Below are 25,928 nucleotides of genomic sequence, written 5' to 3'. Positions count from 1 at the left end.
CTGACAGGTAGGAAGAAGGACATTTGCAGGAGCACAGTCATCCATGAGCAAAACAAGAGTCAGCCAAGTCCCTCCTGTAAGGTGAGCATGTTTGGAAGAAGTAGCAAGGAACAGTCAGAGGAGAAGCCTATGTACCTGAACAGGTGTTTTTACAGGGCTGGAGCAAGAACTGCTTTCCAGACCCCTGGCTGAGATTTAACCAGCTTATGCAGCGTGAACTATCTGCTTAAAAGGTGCCCAGCTGCAGTTGGCCGGCAGTCAGTGTAGAGGGTAAATCTCTGGGGGAAAGGAGGGAAGCAGTGAGGCTGCCTCAGCACAGGTAGTGATGGCACCTGCCAGCTGAGAGTGAACCTTGTCGTCTGTGTGGAGGAAGATGTACTTAAGTAACACTTCAGTCCCAAAAGATGTCAAATCAAAATAAGTGCAGGATTATAATTATCAGTGGCATACTATCAGCTCAGGGTGAAGCACAGAGACTGGTCCAACTATTCATAACAACTTTGTCATTTCAGCAAAAACACAAACAGTCCTTTACCTAAACACTAAGAGCACCTTGTGAGACCTGCAGGATGCTCTGTCGTCATCCTGCCATGAAGCCAAGAGGAGAAGCTGGGTGTTTCCACCGCATGAGCCGCAATGTGCCTCGTGCCGTGGGTGCTGATGAGAAATGGCCGATGTCTGTGTGTGTCACAGTGTCCCTTCTGGCATTCCTTGGATCATTTTGGCAGCAGGTGAAAGGACTGGTGGGACTGTCCATCTCCATCCCAGATGGGGGATGTCCTGCCTCGCCTCTGCCTGGCTGGGAAGTTTTCTACTAGAGAAGCTAGAGCGTGAAGCTAAAATTAAAAAGTCTGAGAGTTTGAGAGAGAAGTGGAAAACACCATTTTAGCAGTCATCTAACTAAACAGATCTTTGTGAGGGTGACTCCTGGGGGGGGGGGGGGGGGGGGATGTTAGTTGGCCTGTTAAGCCAGAGAGCTGTGCCTCCAAAAGCAGGGAGAGAACATCTCAAGTCATTAGTATTACCTGTTGTTTCTGAGATCAAGATGTGCACGCAGAATTGTGCTCATAATTAGAGACACACCTGCCTTCTGGAGTGCAGGTCTGGACCTGAGCAGTCCCAAAGTGGACAATAGGAGGGGAAGACTGATCTAGAGTTTAGGTCTAAAACTGTGAAGGAGTTTCAAGTCCTCAAGATCCAGATACTCTCTCCCCAATACGTGCTTACTTCAGAAATGCCTGGGCCTGTGATTTTGCTCTGTTGCCACTTCTACCTTTCCTCACCACTGTATACAAGTGGATGCACAAGGTTCTGCGTTGGGCAGCGTCTGATTTTTTTTCATTTCTCTTTTTTTTTCTCCTCAGAGATGGTGAAATGTCTCCCAAATGCCAAACCAGCTCCCAAGGCTCAGCTAGTGTGTAGTAAGACAGGAGGCATAGAGAGCTGCTTCCTGTCATGCCCATCCAATACTCTTTTTGTTCCAGGTTTGTACAAAGTATTTGTCCTCCTAAGTCTAGAATGTGACTTGATGATTTTTCTCTGCTAACATGTTCATGATTCTTGCATTCAGTTTTTGTTATGGACAGCTGTAAATGAGCAAAACCATACATCAAATTGGGCCAGACATGCACATCACCAAATACAAGAAAAGCTGATTGTCGGTTACATTAGAGGTCTCGCCCTTTGTTTAATTGGAGGTGTCCTTCGCGGGAGTGGGGAAATTCTAACAAAAACTTCAGAGACAGGTCTACCTTAACCAGGATGGTACAAAGAAAAATTCTAATATACTTAATTGCCACGTCAAAAGTGAGGGAGAAAATGCACAGTTGATTTCAGTGAATTCCTGCTAATTTTTAGTATGTTTTTCAACTTGAGTCGAGTCCCCTGTGCCCATCCAGGGCACAGGGGCTTAAAATGATGGACCCTGCATCACGGCCTGAAATACCCTGTAACTGTGCAATTGAGCAGGAGCAGAAACGAATCCCAAAGCGGAGGGTCCCCCTGAGAGGAACTCAGCTCAGCAAGAGCCGGGGGCAGGAGGGGACAGGTGGGATACGCTGGGAAATTTGATGCTGTGACTGCCACAGCACACAATCAAGCTCCCACGCCAGCCAGGGTAGCGTAAAACTTCCATCAGCTCAGCCACGGGCACTGTGGTGCAGAGGATGACCTAGCAACAGCTTTTAAACCTGTCTTACTGTCTCATAGAAAATGGATACAACTAAATCTGTCTCAGGAGGCTGTATGGCAAAAAGGATCTCTCAGTATTAGTTGCTGCAGTTGTGAGTTTTAATAAATTTTGCTGGTAATAGTTCAGCTGAGTGTTATTTATAGAAATTCAGGCATTTCTTCTTCTTCACACACACACCCACACCTACCCCTTTTTTGTTGTTGTTGTTGTTGTTGTTGTATCATTTGCTACAGGTAATTGTCGTCTACAGAGTTTTGCAGGGCAGGTGGGGCGGGGGGATTGCTGCTGCTTTTCCATATATGTTCTGGTTCTGACACAGGATTATTTTCCACAAGAGTGTCTCTACTTTTCATGTTAGTCCTGGCATTATATGTGGTAGAGCTGTTCACATTTTATTTTCAGTTTAGCAGAGATTACTGGAACCATGCATTTATCTAATTTGTATGCACCAATACACAGTTTTATCTGTGCAATATGTAAACCCTGTTATGGTTCTAAGTATGTTATTTTTTGTTTCTGCCAATAAATTCTGTCAGAGTCTGAAGCTAAAATTATTATGAAAGTACATGGTTTATTTTTTAAATTATAGAGATGATCAAAGCACAAGGACTCTGCCATGGACGAACACAAAATATTTTCTACTTGTGCACCATGGAATTATTTACAGCTAACCTCATGCCAATTTGTTTATAAAATGTAACATTTCAGTGCTGGAAGAAATGAAACAACACATGTAGTCAACACTGTGAAGCAGTAGCCCTTGGCAAACTATTTCAGCCATTTAAAATCCAAGTTCAGCACTTAAAATGTCTCCTTATTTAGCAGTATTAATAACTTTGTTCAAGCACCAAACGTTAATGCTTGGTGTGACGAGGGGAGCAGATGCTTTGCGAGGCTGTTGCCACATGTGCTGACTGTGAGTTCTGCCCCACAGATTCAGAGAACAGCTACACGCTGAGCTGTGGCATTCCTGTCCAGCAAGGCAAGGCTCCACAGAAACGCAATGCGACCCTGCCCAGCTGCGCAGGTAGGTGCTTTCCTGCTCACCTGGTCCTTGGTGTCTAGGAGGTGGGTGATGGAGGTCCCCCAGACCATTTGGGAGTTGCAAGACATACAGCTCTCAAGTTACACAAGGGCAGAATTAAGGTAGCCTGTGTTTCATCATGCACACACTTGCTTTTTGTCGGCCTCTCCTTGGGGGCTGGAGCGTACTTAGTTGCCCTCCACTGTGACATGGTGTTGGTAGGTCACTGTGGGAGTGGTGAAGGTTTGAGATATATTCAGTAAGGACATAGAGTAATTTATTTTCCGTAGTCCAGCAAGGCAGTAGCGAGCATATCAAAAGGGCATTTCTTCCCAGACTTGGAAGGGAGCCAGAGGGGCCCATCACTAACACAAGAGCAGAAGGCTACAGTGGGTCCCAGCCCTCACCTGCAAAGTCCTTCCTCAGGAGCACAGACCCGCCTACTAGGGATTCCCAATAAAAAGGTTATGAGGCTTTTATGAGTACATACTGTATTTCATTCATCTTGTTCTCAGGAATGGCTGGATTATTTTTGCAGAGACATTTCAAAATGTATCTTAAAGCTGATACTCGGCATAAAAGTTCAGCTCAAAAGTGTGAAGTCTGGCAAAACTAGCAGCAGCTGAAACAGCATCTAGCAGTGGGAAGTGCAAGCCCACTTTAGGTATCATTACCTGCTGTACTTCTCTCCAATTTGGAATGCGTTAGGAGGTACGATGCTGTGGAGTGAGGTAACATGGCAGAGGATATGTCTGCCTGTGGCACAGGGGCAGGCTACCTCTCTAGTCCTGGTTCGGCAAGGCCCTCCCAAGGAAAGAGGGACCCGCATTGCGGCACTTCCCTGCGACCAGCTTCCACCTGCTCCAGGTCCCCTGGGCAGCCCGCAGTGTCTGGCAGGCGACGGGCCAGGCCCAGCCTTTTCCACCATGGGCTTAGCGAGGAAGTCGGCCAGCAGCTACATTTTCTAAGCAGTGCATGGCTGCATAACAGCCTTTAAAGTTACAAGACATAACTGGCTTGGATTTAAAGCTGAAGAATAAAGCTTGCAAGCCATAGACCACAGTCAAATAAAGACATTTGCTTTGGATGGTTTTCAACTGCCAACAGTGTAGCTCCACTAAATTAATCTTATTCCTGGTTGACGTTAGCAAGAGCAGAACTACAGCCAAGTAACATGGGAAGTCACAGACAGAGTCGGAAAAAAAAGGTAGGAATTAACCTTTTTCATAGTAAGAGACAAATTCACCCAAATTCCACCAAGATGTGCAGGCCTGCTGGAGGGGAAGTGTATGTGCAGAGCATGTGCAATGCTAGCAAATTCATGGATCTTTATGGGCTTGAGAGTGAGTGCTCTATGTGAAAAAATGAACTCATGGAAATGGATCTGCTTGTACGCTGTCTTCTATGTCACAAGAAGACTTTTGAGTCTGTTTTTAAAAATAAGTTTCAGACTCCATTTCATCTGCATCCCAAATGATAGCTTTTTTACTTTATATCAACAGATTCATTAGCCCCTCCAATCAAGCAGAAAGCTCGTTTTAAAATTAAAGACGCAAAGTGCCATTTACGGCCTCGCAGCAAAGAAAAAACAAAAGATTCTGGGAAGCAAGCTGTTTTAGGTACGTGGTTTCTTCTAACATGTAAACAGCATTCTAATTTTTTGTTTGCTTGCTTGCTTGCTTGTTTGCATATTTTGTTTTCACACTGCAGATGGAAAAAAAAAGTAATGGTTTTCATATTTGGATCTGAATTTAAGTTCAGGCCAAGGTTCACACTCTAGCTGAACAGTGCCTTGGGTTTGGATCTAACAGTGCTGAAGTGTCGCCAGCTACTTTGAATAATCTTTGTTCAAAAGTACATGAGTTTGGAATTAAGCTGATACTTTTTCTGGCATTGGTAGTGGCAGAAATATCCTGAGACAAAAAGCAATGACCAATGCAAAGTTAGATGAAACAGTGTCAGTTTGGTTTGGTTTAGTTTTCCCAAATGAGGTTTATAAAAGAAAACAAAAGCTTTTATTTATTTGCTTTATGGTGGATTAATATCCCATTGCAGCAGCAAAGACAACCCCTAAGTGGGAATGTTATAATCCAAATCTGATGTTACATAGCCTTAGATCTTTTGTTATGTTGGAGTGAGTAGTTATGATGTTAGAAAAAATATTCAGAAAATTTAGACATAATTACCAAAAATCTGAAATAAAAAAAAAAGTTTGTCTCAGGCTGAATCAAAGTAATCAAATGTTTTTAAAACTCAGTATGACTAGGTATGGGGTTTTATTAGTAGTAGTTTTGAACATCACTTTTAAAGTTGAACAAAAAAAAGATTTTAAAACTTATGTGGATTTAACAGATCTTCATTACATTTATTTCTTGTCCTCCATCCCCTTGATGTTATGACAGGGACAGTTAAAGTTATTGCTGTGCATTTCCACAGCTTAAAATATTTGGAATTCATTTAAATTTAATATTAACTCAAAATTTTCCAGATTTTAATACACAGTATTGGTGTAATTGCAACAGCTCCTATTGTGGCTTAAAGCAATTTAGCAGCTTACAGCAAAGTCTGCTGGTCATATACTCTGTTGTGGATCTGTCTCATCACCACTTTTGCTAGTGAGTGAGGAGCCATATTTGAGCCCTGAACAGAGAAGAGTAAAAATAACTATCCTAAAAAAATGCTAATGGTTTAAAGATTTTCTTTTTAAAATTTAGACTCATATTTTATCTTTACCCTGCAATCTAGACATTTATCTCTCTAATTTTCCAAGTATAAGCTTAAAACAAGTCTCAGTTGTCAAGATGCTTACCTTGTCCTTATGTATTGTCTTCTTTTAATAAGATGTGATTATCAGACTCATTTTTAAAGTCATAGAAGTTGGTTTTTTTGGTCCATACAGTCACCACAGGAATGTATTTCTTGGAGGCGTTTTCTTGTCCTTTGCTTGCTTTGCTTTGTGTTCATTATGTCATCTGAACTTCTGGGTCTAAAAGAAAGATTATATCATACAACCACACACTGGTAGCTTGAGTGCTAGAAATTTCTCCCTGACCTGGAAGGTCCATTGCCTATCACAAAAAGCATGTTTTTCACATAGATTTCTTTATATAGGGAGAGGGTGCTTATGTGATTGTGTCCCAACAGGTTGTGGCCTTTCTCCTCAGTGGTTACACATAATTGATGAGGGCATTCAGTTCCTCTGGCTTGTGATAGGATGAGAGCAAATGACCTCAAGTTGTGCCAGGGGAGGTTTAGATGGGATATTAGGAAAAGTTTCTTCACCAAAAGAATGTCAGGCATTGGAACAGGCTGCCCAGGAAAGTGGTTGAGTCACCATCCCTGGAGGTATTTAAAAGATGTATAGACATGGCACTTAGGGACATGGTTTAGTCGTGGAGTTGGCAGTGTTAGGCTAACGGTTGGATTCGATGTTCTTACGGGTCTTTTCCAACCTAAACAATTCTGTCATTCTATGATTTCCCCTCAGATAAAGCCTTCCAGTATGTTTTCATAACCTCCCAGTCAAAGTCTTTTAAAACCTTTGATTGTCATTGCTGGAAGGGTTGGAATACCAGGTGGTAGTTTCTAGAGGCCCAGGCCTGCCGCTCTCATGAATTTACAAAAATTTACTCTCTTGCTTTGTTTAACCATCAAATGACTGTATATAGTATTGCTGATCTTAACTAGTTTCTGTAAAGAGCTTTCTAATCCTTATCCAGAAGAGAGACAGGCAATTACAGCCATGAAAAGTACCACTTTGCAGCTGAGCATCACCACACCGTATATTTGCTTCCTGCGTTCACTAGGAAAATGAGCGAACCCAAAATTGCGCAGAGAAAGAGGTGTCTAACAACGCATGTGAAATGTTATGAAGCCTGTCACTGCATTCATGATAACCCAGCTGAGATATTGCTTATTAGCCTGCCACTTGCTACTTTGCTACTTGATTTCTTTTCTATGTTGCTTCTCTTATGCAAAGGAGGTCAATTCCCTTGTACAGACAACTGCCAGGTGACCTTTGTGAATCTCAAGTGCGATTCCTCCAAGAAAAAACGCCGAGGCCGCAAGTCACCATCAAAAGAAGTATCCCATATCACTGCAGAGTTTGAAGTGGAGATGAAGTCAGAAGAAGTCACAGGTTTGTGAAAGATCTGTCTGTGGAGAGAAATCAGAATTCAGTTCCTCAGTGTGTTAGAATCTCTTTGATGCTATTTAATCATGCTGCCACACAAACCTTTTAGCACAAGCCTCATTCGACAGCCCTTCCAAACTCAAAGTTTCAGAGATTTAATTGAAAGGAATGAGGTATGAAATTAAGCCAAAGGAACAAAGATTGAACCTGCAGCAAAATTCCTTCAAAGCCTCGAGTTAAGTCATGTACTTCAATTTAGTCTGATTTCTTTAAACAGCAGAAGTGCTAATTGATGCACAGAGAATGTAAGGATTAGGTAGAAGTTCTGCAACGATGATGATAAAAATATCCTCCAAAATGTTAAGTTGCTGAAACTTCAGTCTGAGAATCAAACATTTTTATCACACATTTGGAAAATTCATGTTTGCATAACAAATTCAAGGAAGAAAATGAATTGCTTCAAGTTATTCATGAGATGGAATATTATGCTATAAAACCCAGCCAAAGAAAACGTGGTCTGAATTCTATAAACATGTCAGTCCTCAAAGGCAGGTTTCTTAACCCTGAGGGATATGTTCTAGCAAAGTGATTCAAACAGTAATCGTGCCAGAAAGCACCTTTCTTTATGTGAGTTGGGTGTTTTGGTCAGGGAAGTGGGAATAATTCCCAATCAGCTGAGTAAAGCACAGGCAGACAAAATTCAGAAACATTAGTGGTGGCAGACTGACGCATAACTGGAAGTACAACACAGTGGGATTGATACTTTCTGCAGCCCTCTCCCTGTCCACTCAGTATAACCAATTTCTTAATGCTAGATATACAATAGCAGCACTCAGTACACACTTGCTGGCCATAAAACTCAGTTTGATGGACCTCAGTGTACTGTCTTGTCCCTTTAAAAGGCCTGATTTTGAATACAGTAAGCTGCTTCTACAATTTGTATGGAGAAGACAGTGAAGCAAACAGAGGTGTCATAGTGTGATGCAGGCTAAGCTTTTTGTTAAGCACCCTTTTTAAACATGAATCTCAATTGCTTCTAGTTTTGTTATCATTTCCCATCTAGACACCTGTAACATTGACTGTGTTCGGAAAAGGATGGAGCAGAAGCTGCAAACTGCAATCAAAACATTGAGGAAATCTATTAATAAACAGCAATTTTACATTCAGTTTTCTGGGACAGAATATGAAGTGGCTCAGAAGCCAGCTAAAGCTACTGAAGGGCATGAAGCTTGCAGTACAGGGCAAGTGCTGCAGGATGGAAAATGCGGTAAGTCCCAACAACTCTATTCAGCCATATCCCCCAAAACAAGCAATCCAAAATTAACTTGTTCATAGTGAGCCAGGCAGGAAATCTATGAGGTAACAGACGATTTAGATCAGTATTAATCAGCATATGTGCATGGACCATTGACAGTTCAGAAGACTTTGAAGGGAGTTCATTAAATGATTGCAGGAAAACAAAAGAAGCATATATATGCATACATTCCCATGATGTCAGTTGGTATGTATCAAGGCCTGCCACAAGGCAATGTTGGCAAATAGTTCCCAGTTACTCCCAGCATCTTACGAAAACATAATTACAGTTCTGTAAAACAATAATATGGTGTTTGCCTAGATGCTCTGTATTGAGTTTTATATCACCTCTCTCACTCTCCTCACCACCAAATAATCCGTGACCCATGGATATATATATATATATATATTTTTTATTTTTTTTTTTTTTTTAACACTCAAGAGGTCCAATTAAAAAAAGAATCTATAGAAATCTATTTTAACTTTATGAATACCTAATTTCTTTAAGCCTTTTCTGAGGTTATCAAACTCTAGTGCTTTACTGGGGGCAGAGTGCTAGTGCAAACCTATTGATGGCAGTTCTCAGCACTACGAGCTTTCTAATAACTTAGAGTCATCTTTCAAAATCAACATATCTATTTTTCCAGCTTCTTTTAGACACCAAGTGATTTACAAGCAAAACCAAATAGTTAAGTGCAGATCTGGTAGGTGCCTCTAATGAGTTGGTTCAGAGGCTGTTTTCATCATATAGGAACATGTTTTCATACAGGAACAGTGATTTAGAAACTGTATGGAAAGACTGTTGCTATTAGTGTCTAGAAACGCATACATTTTAACTACCTATATCCAGCAGAGAAAAATGTTTACTGAAGTTATGTGCCCTGTTGCAGCAAGAAAAGCACGTGTATTCATATCTGTACTAAAAACACTTTCCAGTTGGTGTGTTTGAGTGTCAAGAGACATAAAATATTACATGGGATACATTGCCCTGAGAAATCTCTAGAACTGATCTCAGGAGACAGACTTTTTGTAGTTGTCTGCCATAAAAGCAACATGTAAATGTACCTAGTGTAAACTAAGAATTCACATCACTTCCCATACATTATGCACCACTGTTCTAATTAAACTGCAATATACCATTTTAAGACTGCATCAGCTTTATTAACAACATATGTCTGATAAACACTTCAGTGCAGTACAATGCCATTTAACAGCTTAAACAATAGAAGAAGGACCTCGCCCTGATGTAAATTGACCTAGACCGCCATGGAGCTAGGCCTGTTTACATTAGGTGAGGATCCTGGACTAACATACGCAAAACATATGCAACTATAATACTGGGGCCAAAGAGATCCATCTTCTCTAAATGTTTGATATGAAGGCAAATAATGTGATCAAAATGAAAGTCCTTATGTAGATTCCCCTTTTCTTTTCTCAGTTACCTGCAGCACGGGCACCTTTTATAGCGGAGAACATAATCAGTGCATTCCTTGCTCACCAGGAACATACCAAGACACAGAAGGTCAACTTACCTGTGAGCCTTGCCCAAGTAACGATGGACAGGGAGTAGCAGGCGCCCGGAATGTGTCAGAATGTGGAGGCAAGTTTAATTTGATTATAAAAGGATTAGGTGTTGCCACAGAGCCTGTGAGGCATGGAGGCTAAAAGTGGAGAGAGCCTTCCACACTTCTGTCTTGCAAAGGTAACAGAAGAAATCTATGTGCTTACAAGCAATACGCAAAATGTTTTGGCTTGTTCCATCCACTGACATTGCCAACAAGAAGATGGGACCTGCTACAGCAATGTGAGTTGTGGTATGGAAATGAGCAAGCCAAGCAAAGCACTTTGCTTCAAGTCAGGTATGGAATCGGGACATACCTCGACTTGTAAGGACTCGTCAGGTATATTGTGAGCCAAAGGGATGGATTACTTTGGACTGGTATTGGTGAGTCTAATGAACTTGCTGATTTAATGTTTTGCATGAGTTGCAGTTTACCTGGTCTAATCAGCAGCAACCATAATTTTGAGATAGTTATGCTGCAGGGATCTGTAACCTGGACTCAGAGCTAATGACTGCTAGTTTCAACGCTGCTTGAATTCACTGTAGCTTTTGGCAAGTGATGTAGCATCTCTGACTCAACTTCATGATACATAAATTAGATGATAATGATGAGAATACCTGATTTCAGAAGAGAGCTGTTCTTCTGCTGTAACTTGATCAAGATAAGGTTTTAAGACACAACTGTTAATCATTTTCTTTACCTTATTTCATTACAGGTGACCAAAATCTAATTTATAGCAGATACATTATTTGACTTTGAAAGAAATCTGTCCTATCTGCGACGCAAGTTCTAACTTTAAAAGTCATCCATGTAATTTACCTTAATGCTTTCTTCAAGGATATCTGGAGTGGACACACAATAAATGTCACTTGAGAAACTGCTGCTTTTTCCCCATCCACTGAATGAAAAATAACTCTAGTGTCTCCAGTCCAAACATACATTAGATTTTGCTGATTTACTGTATGAAGGAAATATCACAGGAAAATTCTTGATATGCCTGTGCATCTTTCTTATGTTGATTTGTATTTATCCAAAATCCAACAAGAATAGATTATCAAAATAACAACTGAGGGTTTTTTGATACTGACCAGATACTGACCAAAACAGCACAACAACTAGGGGAGAAAGACTGTGTTGTTTCAAGGCTTGCATTTGAATTACTGTTCTGCATAACAACAAAAAGAAACCCTTCTGATTATTTTTGCAGAGTGGATCCGTCTCAAAATGTTTGTTGTCAGATCACAACAGCCTGTTTTTCTGCCCAACTCTCCCCTTTTTTCTTTCTCTGAAAGTGGCAAGAGAGAATATGCTTTGGACTTCATAAACCTCCCTGTCAAAGATTTTATTAAAATCAGTATGTCTCCATAAAATCTGTCAGCATATGTGATGAAACAGTGTATTTTGATGAACACAGATTTTGTTAGAAATGTACTCACCAGCTATAGTCAATGGTATTTTTGCATCATATCTTCTGGAGCAGTAATGTCTGTGTAGTAACAAATAAGCTATGACTGAAATCCTCACCCCTACAGGTGAGGCATGTACAACAACTATGCAAGAGGTTTTAAGTGCCTATTGCGTAGAACTCTATGGTGTAGCCGCAAGTGAATAACATGCTGTGATTACTTAATTTACATGTGATCCATGTAGGTACAAGGCCAAAACACAATTAGAAAACCTAGTCATTTGGGGCATTTCTCAGGGAAATCACCTCAGATCTATTTTGTTGGCAATTTCAATACAGAAGGCAAGAAGGGAGCAAGTTAGGTCATTCTTATATACAGGTAGGGACTGAGACATGAGTGCTGAAAGCATCAGATATTTAGCAGTATTAAAACCCAACTGTACCACTTCTTTAAAAGGATGTGGTGTAAGCCATGCTCCACATGTACTTAATTTTCATACTAATATCCAGATCCAAATCTGCTCTTCATTAACTGCCTTCATATTAAAGTACAGTGACCAGTTGTACCAGACCAGATGGATCAGTTTTGCTACAAAAACAATAGCAGAAGTGTCTTCAAATTAGTAATATAATATTTCTCAGAGGTCTGTGTCACAACAGCCAGCTTGTACAGTCATATTCCAGTCAGCTGGGACGGAAGCGCAACTAAATCCCAGAGCTCCTGGTCCCACAGGTGTCCATAGTTTGACTTTTGTGGGGACAGAACTTGAACTTTGCTTTCGCTCTGGAGCTCCGGTTCATCCTAACTGCCAAGTACCCAAGATGCTGGAAACCCCCAGCGTTTCCCAGTAATGCTGGGAAGAATCCCAGCATCTTCCCATTACTGGCATTCTTCCCAGTAAGAACCCCAGGGTTCTTAAGAGACCCCAACCCCACCTAGAGCCCTCAAAACTTTCAAGTTTTCAAGCCAGTTGTTTCTGCCTGCTGTTTAGTTCTCAGGGAAGCTAAATTACAAAGTATTGGGATTAGGCAACCTCAGGGAATACCTAATATCTCAAGGTGCTGGTCTCCCAGCCTGGGGTGGTGTGAAGATAGGCATTAATGCCATAATCTTGAAAAACTTGACATCCTGATTCTCAGGTAGGTTGTCAAGGAGTACAGTACTCAAGCTAGCAAGAACCAAGCCAAACAAACACCTATCAGAAATTGCCTGGAGAGCAAGTTTGGAAACTACTTTGTATCTGTCAGTAGACTCATTCACAAAGTGCTTTGCTTTACACAAATCACCGTTTTCTGTCAGAAGAGCTTCTGACAAGCACTAGTTTTCACAGCTACCTGGAAAGCTGCTGGTGTCAGCTCTTCTCACAGACAGGGTGCTCCACTGGTCCCATCCAGTCTGGTAAATCTCATAATCAACTGTTTCTGTATCTATAAAATGGAGATATAAAAAAACAATTACTTGCTTCATAGATCTGGTGCAAAGATTCATTTTTTCCTACAAAGTGCTTTGAAATTCTCAGATGAAAGACTTGGTGAAAGTACGAAGTATTCTAACAACACCTTAATAGAGCCCTTGCTAAAAGAAAAACCAAACAGAAACATAGGTAGCAAAGAGGTTATTAAGAAACTAGTTGAATTTACTGGTGTTGTTTTTAGGAAGCAGTTACAGGAACAATACAAAATCAGCAGGTAAGATTCGAATTTGATCTGCAGCTGTCTTGTTGTCACGTCTTTAAGTTAAAGGAAGCATTGCCAGCTACTAGTGGTTTTTATACTTTGTCCAGAAGAGTCAGCTTGCTAATACAGATGATCATTTTCAATTTCTAGGGCAGTGTTCTCCTGGGCACTATTCTTCAGATGGTTTTAAACCTTGTAGAGTCTGTCCTCTTGGTACATACCAGCCTGAACCAGGAAGGACCCTCTGCTTTCCATGTGGTGGTGGGCTTGTGACCAAGTATGAAGGTGCTGTTTCCTTTCAAGACTGCGAAACCAAAGGTGAATTTAAAATCTCTCCACAATTCATATTCCCACTGCTTGCCCTTTTGTTTGTAATCTTCAATGCCAAGGGGCTTTGAAAGGCTCCAAAACAAACATAGTCACTGTATGTAGAAACACGGTGTGTGATTAAATTAAATGGTAAGGAAATCCAGAAACTAGGAATGATCTCCCAAAGCTGCAGAGACTTAACAGGCTTTAATGGTTTTCTTTGGAATTTACCACAGGCAGGTGCAGAGTGAGCGCTGCAACTGGTAAGTGAATTGGCTCTGCTGCATGGCAAGAAATAAGACACACTTCCATTAGACAATGCTTTAGCCTTCACATCCTGTATATTTTTATTTACCAAACTAGAAAACTGAACACTACAAAAGTTATATGAAGTTAAGGATTGATTATTAATGGGCTAGGCAGAAACTGTAAGCGTGCAACGCGTTGCGTGTTCCATAATGTCAACTTGGAGTGCAAATGCTGAAGAAGGAATCTGCCCAAATGCATTTTGGTTTAGTTACTGGAATGACATGCTAGCCCTGGCACACAGACACTAATGGAAACCTCTCTCTTGCTATTGTGAAAGACATTTTTATTATTGAGGCAGATAGGTATCAGCTTCCATTTGTTACAAACTCATTGGAAACCACTGTATTAAATACAGTGAGAGACCTATGTAGGATGTGTTACAAGTTTTTAAGGGTTTAGCTCTAACCTTTGGAACATAATCCTAGTTAGAAGGTCCTTTATAATGGCAAATACACGGAGACGATGTCTTTTTTGCCTTTTATGGTCTAATAAGTATACTGCGAAACAGGGGTCATGACATATGTCCAGGGTAGAGGAAAGTTCTCTCTGCACTGAAGATTGCTACTTTCTGAAAATAATACACCTCGTACCTCACAGTTCATTGTTCTCCTGGACACTACTACAACTCTACAACACACAGATGTATCCGATGCCCTGTGGGAACATACCAGCCTGAGTTTGGTCAAAACTACTGCATCACCTGCCCTGGGAACACAAGTACTGATTTTGATGGCTCCACTAACGTTACACACTGCAAAAGTAAGTTTCATTTATATTAGTTGTGAGATGAAACCTATCTTTGGATCTGAACTGCAACTTGAAGGTTCCATCTGTCAGGCTGGACTTCAATTCTGTATTTCCTAATTAGCATATATCTACTGCCAGAGGGAATTGTAAAAATTGGGAAAACAAAAAAAAAAAAAAATGGAAAAGTGCCACTTGATGCATATGATCGTTTTAGCTTTAATGTAATTTGGAAGAGTGCCAGCTACAAGTTAAAACTACAGAGCTTTTGGTTTCCAGATCCTCTAAGTTGGCTTGCAGTGATGCATATTCCTCTGTGTCTCTGTAGAGCACAATATCTTCTATCAGAGTAACTGCCATTTTATAATAATAATAAAATACTAGGAGATATGGTCATGCCTACTGCAATTGCCAGGTAATCGCTCACAACAGTGAAATCTTCTCATAGGCTTTTTTGCAGTACTCAGCCTCCTAACTTCAATTAACATTATAAATATCCCTAAGGATTCCAGTGCAATTTTATTTGATCTTTTGTGAATGGCTGATTCTTTTAGGGAAGCAATTTTTTTCATCTCTACCATGCTAATTTAAGAGACCGTCTCTATAATAATTAGGTAATGTCATCTAAACTAACTATTCATTTGCAAGTCTATCATAAGTTTTTATTTTGATGATGTGCCATGTGTCTTTGAAGACTATCATAATTTCTAATGTAATTGAAGTAAATTAGATATTTGTGAGGAATTTGAAGAAGTCTGATGATTTTTCTGTAAAGTAAAACCATCCTTTTCACTTCTCTTAGATACTCCCTGTTTTCAAGCCAATTTCTGGCCTTTCATAATCTTTGAGGCTTGGATTAAGCAAAATATTTAAACGTATATCTAGTTTCATGTGGGTGAGTAGGCCTGGAGAGATCAAGCTTAAGTAAGTTACTGAATCAGGCTTCTGTGGCAAATTCAATAGGAGTTTTGAAAACTCAGAAAGTAAAACTGATTTGTCAGTGGAGATTCCTTATTAACTGGTTTAATCTAAGATAAAGCAAGGCAGATCTGTAATCAAGATAAGGTTGGCTATTAGGATCATCACAGTCATTCAGCTAAATCAGGTTAAAAAACAAGCGAAGTTAAACCAGAATACCTTCTGCACGTCAGCATGGTGTCAGTGGTAACCACTGTGTGAGTACCTCCACAATGGGATCATGTTTACTTACCTGTGTTCATTTCTTAATTAAATGTTAAAGCAGCCTGAATGAAGTGTTGAATCAGTTTATACACCCAGCATTAAGGTTTTGGAAATCAGTTGGAGCAGCCCTGCAGATCAAGTATTCCTTTAAAGGCTTTCCGCGCTAAACAAAGAGGCAGCTCGAGTATGTATGCATTTCTAAAGCCACAAGGAGGAGTTCAGACTTGCTCTTGACAGATCTAGAAAAACACCTCAAATTAGCTAATCAGCTAACACAAATGCTAATTTATCTTTCTCCACAGACCAGCACTGTGGAGGAGAACTTGGGGATTATACTGGCTACATTGAATCACCCAACTATCCTGGAGACTACCCAGCTAATGTTGAATGTATTTGGAATATAAATCCACCCCCAAAGAGAAGAATACTCATCGTAGTACCTGAGATATTTCTCCCAATTGAAGATGAATGTGGTGATGTTTTAGTAATGAGAAAAAGTGGTAAGTTGCCAGACATGGGTTATAGAAATATTTATTTCACACTGGCTGAATGGAAAGTTCATGTTGAAGGGATGACTGTTTTCATCTATCCGGTGTTTCTAAAAGGATTATTGAATGAACTGGCACTGCAAGTTAAAACAGAACACTGTACCAATAACAATTAACAGAGTGATATTAATTATTCAGGTATCTTGGCTGCATCACAAATCAGTTAATGGGCTTCTGTCTGGCCCAGTTATCACGTGGGATAAATCACTGCCACTCTAGAAGTCAACAGAGCTATGCTAAGTTATATTGGGAGAGTTGTCTCCTGTCATCTGTACAAATTGTGCTCTCACTTACCATTTGCAAGTATATATATACTGCTAAGTCTGGGCAGTGACACAGGTTGGTACACCTAACACCCTCAAGAAATCCAAAGTTTACCCAATTTTATGTGGAGTGGGGGGTGTGTTGTGTCTTTGATTATGAAGTTAATTCAACAACTTCTGAAGTTGACACACCAATAAGATGCACTCCTCCTTCAGTCCTTTGCAGGCATCCAGCTTGTGGTGATGTTGTTAAATCTCCAAGAAGCACCAAACCTGAAAGGCAATTGTTCACATGGAGCTTTGTTTAAAACAGCATATTTTACTTGCTAAAACAGTGTATTTTATTTGTTGAAACAATTTTCACAACTTTTTATCCTTGAGGGCATGTGTTGACATCTCTGTATATCAGAAGAAGAAACCTGCTTACTATAGATGGAAGGAAATTGTATCTGTCCAGATGAGTTTTTTGAAAGCAAAGCACTTACTGTAGCAAAACAAACTAGTCATCCTTCTAATCCCAAACTGTGGTTCCAACAGTGAGTAAAGCCAGGCACATCAGGGAAACGTTTGACCTCCACTTCAGTACCAAATGGAAATGGAAAATGAGGGCAGTTTTTCAGAGTTCTGCTTTCTGATCACTGTATGTTTGGCATCCTAAGAGTAGATCTTACAAATACTTATCACAGTTCATGTACAGTCAGCTGCTAACATTACTGTGGAAAAACTAATGGCAGTTCCAGAGTTACAGTTAGATCCACTATTTTGCACTTCAAGAATTCAAATCCCATTCAATTCAAAAGGTCTTTTTTTGCTAACATTGGTGAAAGTTGAATCAGCCCTAGCAAGTTCAGATTTTAGGTTACACTTGTTATTTTCCCTAATCATCCTGTGGCTATGGAGTAGGTTTTTTGAACTAGGTAAGAAGCTATTTTTAACTTCTGTGTGAAATTCATTTCAACTTAGAGGAGCCTTATGATAGATTCATAATGGCTTGAAGATATCCTGCACCCTCCATCTGTTACTTACGTTAGAGGCAAATGGGGGTCTTTCTGGTTCCCAGCTATTAGCTCCGTTTCACAGTATAGAAAAATGACATTTTCTTTTCAAAGCTGCAAGCAGGTGTTTTGTACTGGGAGGTGCTGGTCCATGATGATCCCAGTAAGAAAGGCACTGAGACTCTGTAAGGTATCGTTTTAAATGCTATTTATTAGAGCTATCATTATAAGGAGACAATAGTATAGATAATCCTACATCCCTTTAGATGGTGGGAACCACAGGTATCAAATAGCCTCCGATCCACACACAGCATGCTGGGCACACCCTGTCCTATCTCTTCTATAAGAGATTTTGCCCTTTCATTTGAGCCATTACAGGATTTTCTTACAAGGAAACAAACAAATCTATCATTTCTGCTGTCAAACAGAAACAATGTTCTCATGAGCACTTCTTGCTGCACTTTTAGTTAAAGGCAAGGCCACACAGTAGCATAGTCACTGGTACCAAGTGGGAGCTGCCTGCAAGTTCCTCTCATTACCACCAGCGGGCTGAGGTTATCCTGCAGCCATGGGATTTGTGCGGCACAACACAACCTGAAGGCCACGCTGGACAAGCAGCACAGCACAGGCCTGGCTGTACCCAGGTTAACTGGTGGATCACCAGCTCCTTGGTGTACGATGGTCTTTTGGTCAGAATTACTACACCAGGCTATTACATTCTGAGAAGTGTTTATTGCTCTCAGATGAACTCCCCAAACTGGGTGTGTAAGGCGCTGGTTACCACATCTGCTTGGGATGCAGTTGACTTGTTCTTACCTATCTGGGCCCAGCATATGGGAACCCTGGAATTCAATGCTAGAGTAGTACACAAAACAAGTAATATTGATAGTAATTTTATAAATGTTCAAAAAAATATCTCTGACACCTCGCTGTCTACTTAAGCTTCTTGCTGTGGGACAGAGGGGTTCCCATTACCTTTGTGGAAAAACTGCTCCTTATAGACAGGTAGCAGCAACATCCTTTTTATCACAAAAAACTTCTGCTCTCAGGAATACATCAGCTGAGAAGTGTCTTAACAATTTGATAGTTCTGACCTCTAGATCAGGAAGGGTGCAAAAAGTTATTTTATAAAAAACATTTATTTATTTATTTAACCTTCTTTCCAGCTTCTCCTACTTCAATTACTACATATGAAACATGTCAGACTTATGAGAGACCTATTGCATTTACCTCAAGATCAAGGAAGCTCTGGATTCAATTCAAGTCAAATGAAGGAAACAGTGGCAAAGGATTTCAAGTCCCCTATGTGACTTACGATGGTGAGAATGGGATTGTTTTCCATCTTTGTGTTATATCTGAATTATAGAAAGTTGTCCTTTAGAATCTCTCTTATGCTGATGACAGAGAGAGAATGAGGAAAAATTTGATGTAACTCATTTCAAGTCCAGTGAATTACTTCAAAACTAGTTACAAAGACTTTGAAATAATACCTAATTTTAATTTTATTACTTTTCCTAATACTTAAAGGATGGACAGAAAGTTACACAGAATTCTTTAAACTTAATCCTTATCCCACTGAATTCAATGAGACTCCTTTTAATTGGCATTTATCATATGCATAATGAGAATACCATTAATTGCTGTGCATTTTAGGAAGCCCCTTCAATCAAGTCCTACTGGTAACCCACACAATTTTGAAAATTATAAGTTAATAAAATCACAAGTCCAACAAACTAAAACAGTGATGCAAAAAGAAATATCCTTTCATTAACCACTGTCATAAATCCACGTTTTAAAACAATCTAGCTTGTCATAGAAATTATGCATTAAACTGTATATTTTGGACTTTGGGATGTAACTAAAACTAAGACTTTTCTATGATACCTTTGGCAGCTGTTAGTCCATCTCTTTTCCAAACAGCAGTGCAATTTTGTGAATGATGAGAAAATGTGTATTAAGCGGGTGATTCAAGAATCCAAATGAGAGCTGTTCTCAGGGCAGAAAACAAGGATCTGTTCCTGGCTGTGCTGCTGACTTCACGTATAACCTTTCATATCCCTGGCCTTGTTTCTTCATCTCTAAAATGCAGATAATAAAGCATTATTATCTGGACTGAGTAGTTTTCTGGGGATAAGTTAGTATTTATAAGGATGACTCAAAATTACTTTTCTAAAGCAGTACAGAATTTTAATGCGATTAGACTACAGCAGCTTGAGAGACACTGAGTAATTAACTGGATACTAAATTTCTCAGCTCTATCTTGAAGAGGAGGTCTAGCTAATGTCTGGATATTATCCTCCCAAAGAATGTCACAGTCACTCAACTGATCTTTATTTTGCAGAGGATTACCAACAACTAATAGAAGACATTGTTCGAGATGGACGATTATATGCATCAGAAAATCATCAAGAAATTCTAAAGGTAAGAAAATTCTGCTTTATCTGAGGCTAACCAAGAATTCCTTTTCCTAAATATTTTCCTAAGATAGTTCTCATTACCCTGATAAGGTCATAATATTTAAAACTCAAGTATGGCCCAAATTAAATTCTCTGTCTTCTGAGGCTTATGCTGGTATTTGGAGCAGCACAAAATCAGTAGCTCAGCTGGGCTGAACACATGTGTACGTCCTTCACTGAATCAGGAACTAGACGAAATGTATGCTATCATGATTGTACGTTAGAAAAATTAGTCAGCCAAGAATGAAGAACCTATTGTTTGAAGAGCCTTCTTCAGCCTCAGTCTGGCATGTGTTTAAATGAGTCATTAAGTTAGAATTTCCTGTGCATTAAAAAATGTATTTACCTAAATCGCTGTCCTGCCTCAACAAGACACAACCATAATGTAGCATTGTAAGCTGTCCATGAAGTGGTTTTCCAAAGGCACAAGCAACACACTGGAGAGAATTGTGAAGGAAGACTGCTGGGATGTCACCTATAACAACTAACTAATTAAAACTTAAAAAAGGCTGTTCAGAAGGCAAAATTCAGCCCTGTAAATGTACAGCTTGGAAGGACAGGAATTGATTAACAGCCAGCTCCCCTGGCCATCCCTGCCCCAGCCCTGCCAGGATTTGCTCATTAGAGCTTTGAGGTCACTCGGGTCTTAACTCCAGTGTATACGGGCACAGGCTCACCTGACGCTCTGAATCAAGACTTTACCAAGGCACAGGAGAAGGTCCTTAAAGAGTTCAGTGTCACTGCTGAAGACCAGCCTTCTCTCTTGTTCATGGAGGAAAGGCCCTGGACAACAGCCTGAAACAGGCTGGAATGGCAGTCAGAGGCAGTTTGCAATTCTAATGCCTAACTTCTGCAGCCAGTTTGTGGTTAACCCAGCTGCTACCCTCTCAGTTCAGGACTTTCCAGGAATGCTAACTGCAAAAAAAAGGTCTGGCACAGGAGAAAGATTTGTCGGAATAAAACCCCACAGCAACATGGAGTAGTTTCCTTATACTGCTTTACCCAGAATCGAGTTTTGCAAAAAACACCTGGTTGGTTTTCATTAATTTTGAAAGTTGTTCAGAAACTAAATCCAAATACTGTTTTTATCTAATACATATGTTGTCTCCCATAGGACAAGAAACTTATTAAAGCTCTCTTTGATGTACTGGCACATCCACAAAACTATTTCAAGTACACAGCACAAGAATCAAAAGAGATGTTTCCAAGATCATTTATAAAGCTACTGCGATCAAAAGTTTCCAGATTTCTACGACCTTACAAATAGTCTAGTGGTGTTCAATTTTTGGTTAATTTGCATTCCTGTCAAATATTGTCTTTCCTCCATAGTAGAAACATTTGCTAATTTGAAGGCTCTTTTTTTTGCAGTCTTTGTTTTCAATTGTATATTGAAGAATAGCTGTAATGTTTTATAATCGTTAAAAGCCAATGTTCTGAATGGGGTTTTTACTACAAAAAAAAAAAAATTGTGCATCCCTGAGTGCATCTAGTTGAAGATCCAAATTTGTGTCTGCACTAGTGTATCTTCACTTTCCATTTGAAATTACATTATGTAGAAAATAGTCTTTTTAGATTTTTATTTTTCATCAACAATAACTTTGGTCAAAGCAAAGAAGGAATCTATTCAAATCTGATTAAACTACCTGCAGATAATTTCTGTTGTAGAAAGAAGTATGTAGTATAAATAATATTTGGATTTTGAATTGCACTTGAAGTTTATATTTGAATCTTTAGAAGAAAACAAAACAACCTAAATTTTGTTATTTCTCATTTGTGGCTTAGTAGAACCTCTGCCCAAATAGAAATCAAAAGGGAAAAAAAGAAGAAAGAAAAAAAAAAACCAAAACAGATGTGTAATTTTGTTTTATGAATTACATGAGAATGAGTCCCATGCCCTTATGTCCTAATGTTTTTATCTGTCCTCTTCTAAACTTCTTCAGAGGTTTGCCATTCCCAATTACTTCACTGAAACAGATTTAGCTTTGGATTTCAGTACACCAGTTAGTCCCTTTGAAGGCATTTACAATAGGTTAGGTGAGAAATGAACAACAGTAGTAGTCTTGTTTTTCTTTCTGTTAATAGAGCATCTAATTAAGTACAATATATAAATATATAAATATATACTTCTATTTGTGGGTACATTAGTAATGTTATCTTTAGTTACTGTAAATATTATTCATGCTTAAGTCTTTACTCCCCCACACCCCTTTTACTCATATCTATTTGTAACTTTGCTTAGATGATTAAATGACTTCTCCAAGTGCTTGTCACTTCCCTTAACACCAAACTGAAGCCTTTTGGAGTTTTAAAATACTGGATAATTGCTTATTCTGGGACAATCTCTTTCAATGTACATTATTCCAGGAAAAATGACATCTGTTAAGATGCAACTGCTGTCCAGTAAAGCGTCAGCTATTGCCTCTTCCTTGGGCACCCCTCAGATGCAGACCAACAGAGTTACCCCTGAGGATGACACACATGAGAGGAGCTCACCAAGGAGGAATTTTTGTGGGACCTGCCGTCTCTAAAATGCTGGGAACATGCCTGTGTCACAGGGGCAGACTCTAAGGGGGGTGAGGGGGTGAACAGGACACAGTTTTGCAGATGAGTTGGAGGGCAGGCCCTGCAGTCTTCAGAGACCTGGCACTCCCTTTTATCACAAATTTGCAACCCCAGTGCCCATCAACCGCAGGGACTGTATGGTCTGCAAGACAGCATTAGCCTCGTGGTCAGGCCTTCCTCACAGAGTGACAGGTACTGGTGGGTTAAGATGATGATAAATCCTGTGTTTCCTGGCACAGGTGCTGATTTCAATGAGAGAGTAGCTTTTTTTTAATTAGTATTTCAGCCTCTTTACTTTTAAGCCCTTCCTCTTGTATATCGCTTTCCCTTTTGATCCTACAAGTTTATTACATGGAGAAATTAACTATCATGCCAGCTTCCTTTCAGAAAAAGACTTAACATACAGTTTTGCTTCACAGCATTTTTTTGCATATCTACCCTGTAGTTTAACATACCCTTGGATGCTCTCAAAGACATACCTTAAGGGTGGTTATGGTTAACTTCTTACACTGTTTTTTGTCTTTGAGCAAGTACCGTTTAAATTTACAAAGTTGGTTTCTGTTGTCTACAAGTGGTTGAATATTCCATTTCTAAGAGACACCTTACTGTTGAGTTTTTCTACTTAGCCATCTTGTAATTTTGCTTACCTTCTTTCCTTTTCTGTTGAAGAGTATAATTTTTTTTTCTTTCTATGAACAGTTTCAACTTGGGGTCTAACAACTCTTTTTTTTCACTCATGGTTCTTAGGTCTTTCACGAGCTTTCTCTTGAGGTTTAATAATAATAAATAATAAATAAATAAATAAATAAATAATAAATATATATATTAATTTCAAAATGTAACATCTCCATAAAAGTCTTTTTTTAAAGGCTGTTAAACCTAACTTTTTGTGAGGATGTTGAAACTACTTAAATATTCATCATGGGTTACTAAAGGTGGACATTTGAAGGAGAACATCTCATCAGTCCTAGATTCAGTGCATGCCTGGAACAAAAAAAGTTACATGTATTTTTTTCATTAACAGGAGTTATTTGTAGAAAAAAAATTAAATCTTAAAAAAGGAAAAATCTTTTTAGGTACTCAATTATGCATAAGCGTACAGCTAAAAACACTACTTCAGCCAAACAGTATCTCAAAGTCTGATAGGTTATTCAGAATTATTAGAATGGGTCAGTGGGTCAGGATTGCAGCCATTCTACTGAAAGATGTGGAGAAGATACAGAGAAAAATAATTTCCTCATTTGCTGAACAATTTACAGCAATCTTTAGTATTTCACACTTCGGTAAGCCAACATTGGAACCTGATGCTGTGCAGTGAGTTTAGTAAAATCCTTGCTAAAATTTTTGCTTAACAACCCACACATTTGGACATAATACCACAGTACAACACTGGTGCCAAGCATGACAAACTTCCTCTCTGGAACAGGGCTGAAAGTAATTGACTTATGAGTCCAGAAACCACTGGCAGCACCATAACATTTTCCAGGTTCTTAGCTACATGGGGAATCCAGTGTCAGCAGCTATGAGAGGGACATGTTCCCGTTGTGGCCACTGTTAGTGGGACGTTGGTAGAGCTGTAAGAGGTGAATACAGGAGGGACTAGCTGCATTTAGCTCTGGTAACACTCGCCCTGACTTACAACCACATTAGGCAAAACCAGGGTTTTGTCTAGTTCATCCTGACAGACAATCTGAGAGTGTGTATTAGCTCATATTCCCCAGAGCCATGTCAGGGCATGGACTCCACAGTCAGGACAAGGCACTCAGGGACTTCTGTAGCAAATGCAGACTTTGTGTTGCTGAAAGCAGTGGAAGAAAGAGAATAATTTGTAGCCTTTGAAAGTATACAGTGAAATGCTTCTGAATATATAGGGGTTTCATATGTGATATATTTAGAAAATGAGCCAGGTTTAAATGTTTGCAGGTCTGCATAGAAATGCCCTTGGATGTGCAAATTTCTAATGTGAAATAAGTACTGACAAGTGGTATATAGGACTGCCTGAACTGATTTCAGCTGATTTGTACAACAGCACAGAATTTTTACATCAGCTTTAAGTTAAAAATGCTTTCACTTTCATACTAGATTTATAGTTACAGAAACTGGTGGTCACCAAATAGAAGGTGAGCTCAGCTCTTCACTTGTTAATGTAGGTGTAAGATGTCTTCATTGTCAGAAGTCAGAGAACATATTGCTACTATACAATAACAGTACAACAACAAGGAACGTCTTCGTCTATGGAGAAGACCTAGACACATTTGGGAATCAAAAACCATACAAGGAGAAATATGGCTGCCTTTAAGAAAACCAGCTTTGTGAAATGAATTGATACATTCCAGAATATAAAACTTTGGCTTTTAACCCTAAACATGAAATACTGCATTTAAACATATTCAATAAATACAGCCCTTTATCTGTTCTTATAGAATTACATATTGTATGCAGGATAGGTGCAACAACACATTTATGTGTTATTCCAGGAAGGCTGAAGGAGTGTTTACATGTGATTGCCCAGTTCCATGTCACAAACTGAGCTTTTTATTTTCAATTTGCAAATGGCTGTACGCTGAAAAGCTGCACCTGTAGCACTTTCCATTTTAAGCCTCTCCTCCTTTTTAAATACTGCACTTACTTTTAGTGAGGTAGTGGTGAATCATCCCTGAACACTCTCATGTGCCACCAAATCACCACCTGCATACCTGCTGCAGTCCAGGAGACTGCAAGGATCAGAAGTTGCTAATCAAGCCCTAAGTCATGCTGTAAAAGTGCTTGTTAGTGATTGATGTGGGCAAGGTGCCTGTGTGCGTCATTTGAGTACAGGAAGCATCAGGATTCAGTGTTCAATAGATTGCCACCTGCATCCGGCCTGCAATAGCAAGATTTATTCTGCCTGAAGATGTAGCTCACCAAAAGTGGATTTAAAGCTGCTGAAGCCTTCTCTCAGCCCATTTTCTTGCCCTGCCTTCCTTCCTCCATTATACATTAGATTTTTACCTGAAGACCAACTTTTCAAAAGAAATTGATTTCCTTATTGTGCCTCCCCCCTAGAATAAAGTTAAATCACAGTGTGTTAAAACTACTAATGATTTAGACTGATCTTTCCTACGCATCAGCTTTATACTAGGGTAAGCTTACTTAAAAGTAAGTAAGCTTACTTAAAACTAGCTTACCTAGTAAGTTAGTTTTAGTTTAGTTTAAGTTCAGTTTAGGTTTAGACTAGCTTAAATAAATACAGGCTTGGTCACAGAGTTTTCAGAGAGTCTGCATTCTGAGTTGTCA

At 39.5% G+C, this 25,928-nt stretch overlaps 1 protein-coding gene across 1 annotated transcript in view; it reads left to right on the top strand.

Moving 5' to 3' along the window:
• SCUBE1 (signal peptide, CUB domain and EGF like domain containing 1) overlaps positions 1 to 22,217 on the top strand; it is a 210,512-nt gene extending 188,295 nt beyond the window's left edge. The window contains exons 12-23 of the mRNA XM_049822270.1: positions 1,365 to 1,484; positions 3,126 to 3,218; positions 4,718 to 4,834; positions 7,195 to 7,353; positions 8,411 to 8,614; positions 10,079 to 10,240; positions 13,435 to 13,602; positions 14,500 to 14,661; positions 16,131 to 16,328; positions 18,801 to 18,953; positions 19,976 to 20,055; positions 21,205 to 22,217. Coding sequence (XP_049678227.1) covers positions 1,365 to 1,484; positions 3,126 to 3,218; positions 4,718 to 4,834; positions 7,195 to 7,353; positions 8,411 to 8,614; positions 10,079 to 10,240; positions 13,435 to 13,602; positions 14,500 to 14,661; positions 16,131 to 16,328; positions 18,801 to 18,953; positions 19,976 to 20,055; positions 21,205 to 21,357 — 1,769 coding nt within the window. The 3' untranslated portion in view covers positions 21,358 to 22,217. The remainder of the gene's footprint in view (positions 1 to 1,364; positions 1,485 to 3,125; positions 3,219 to 4,717; positions 4,835 to 7,194; positions 7,354 to 8,410; positions 8,615 to 10,078; positions 10,241 to 13,434; positions 13,603 to 14,499; positions 14,662 to 16,130; positions 16,329 to 18,800; positions 18,954 to 19,975; positions 20,056 to 21,204) is intronic.
• The last annotated feature ends 3,711 nt before the right edge of the window (positions 22,218 to 25,928 follow it).

Source organism: Accipiter gentilis, chromosome 18 (genome assembly GCF_929443795.1).
Source record: "Accipiter gentilis chromosome 18, bAccGen1.1, whole genome shotgun sequence".
NCBI lineage: Eukaryota > Metazoa > Chordata > Aves > Accipitriformes > Accipitridae > Astur > Astur gentilis.
Note: the sequence above shows the minus strand (reverse complement) of the source record. Positions and strands in the feature narration are given on the sequence as shown.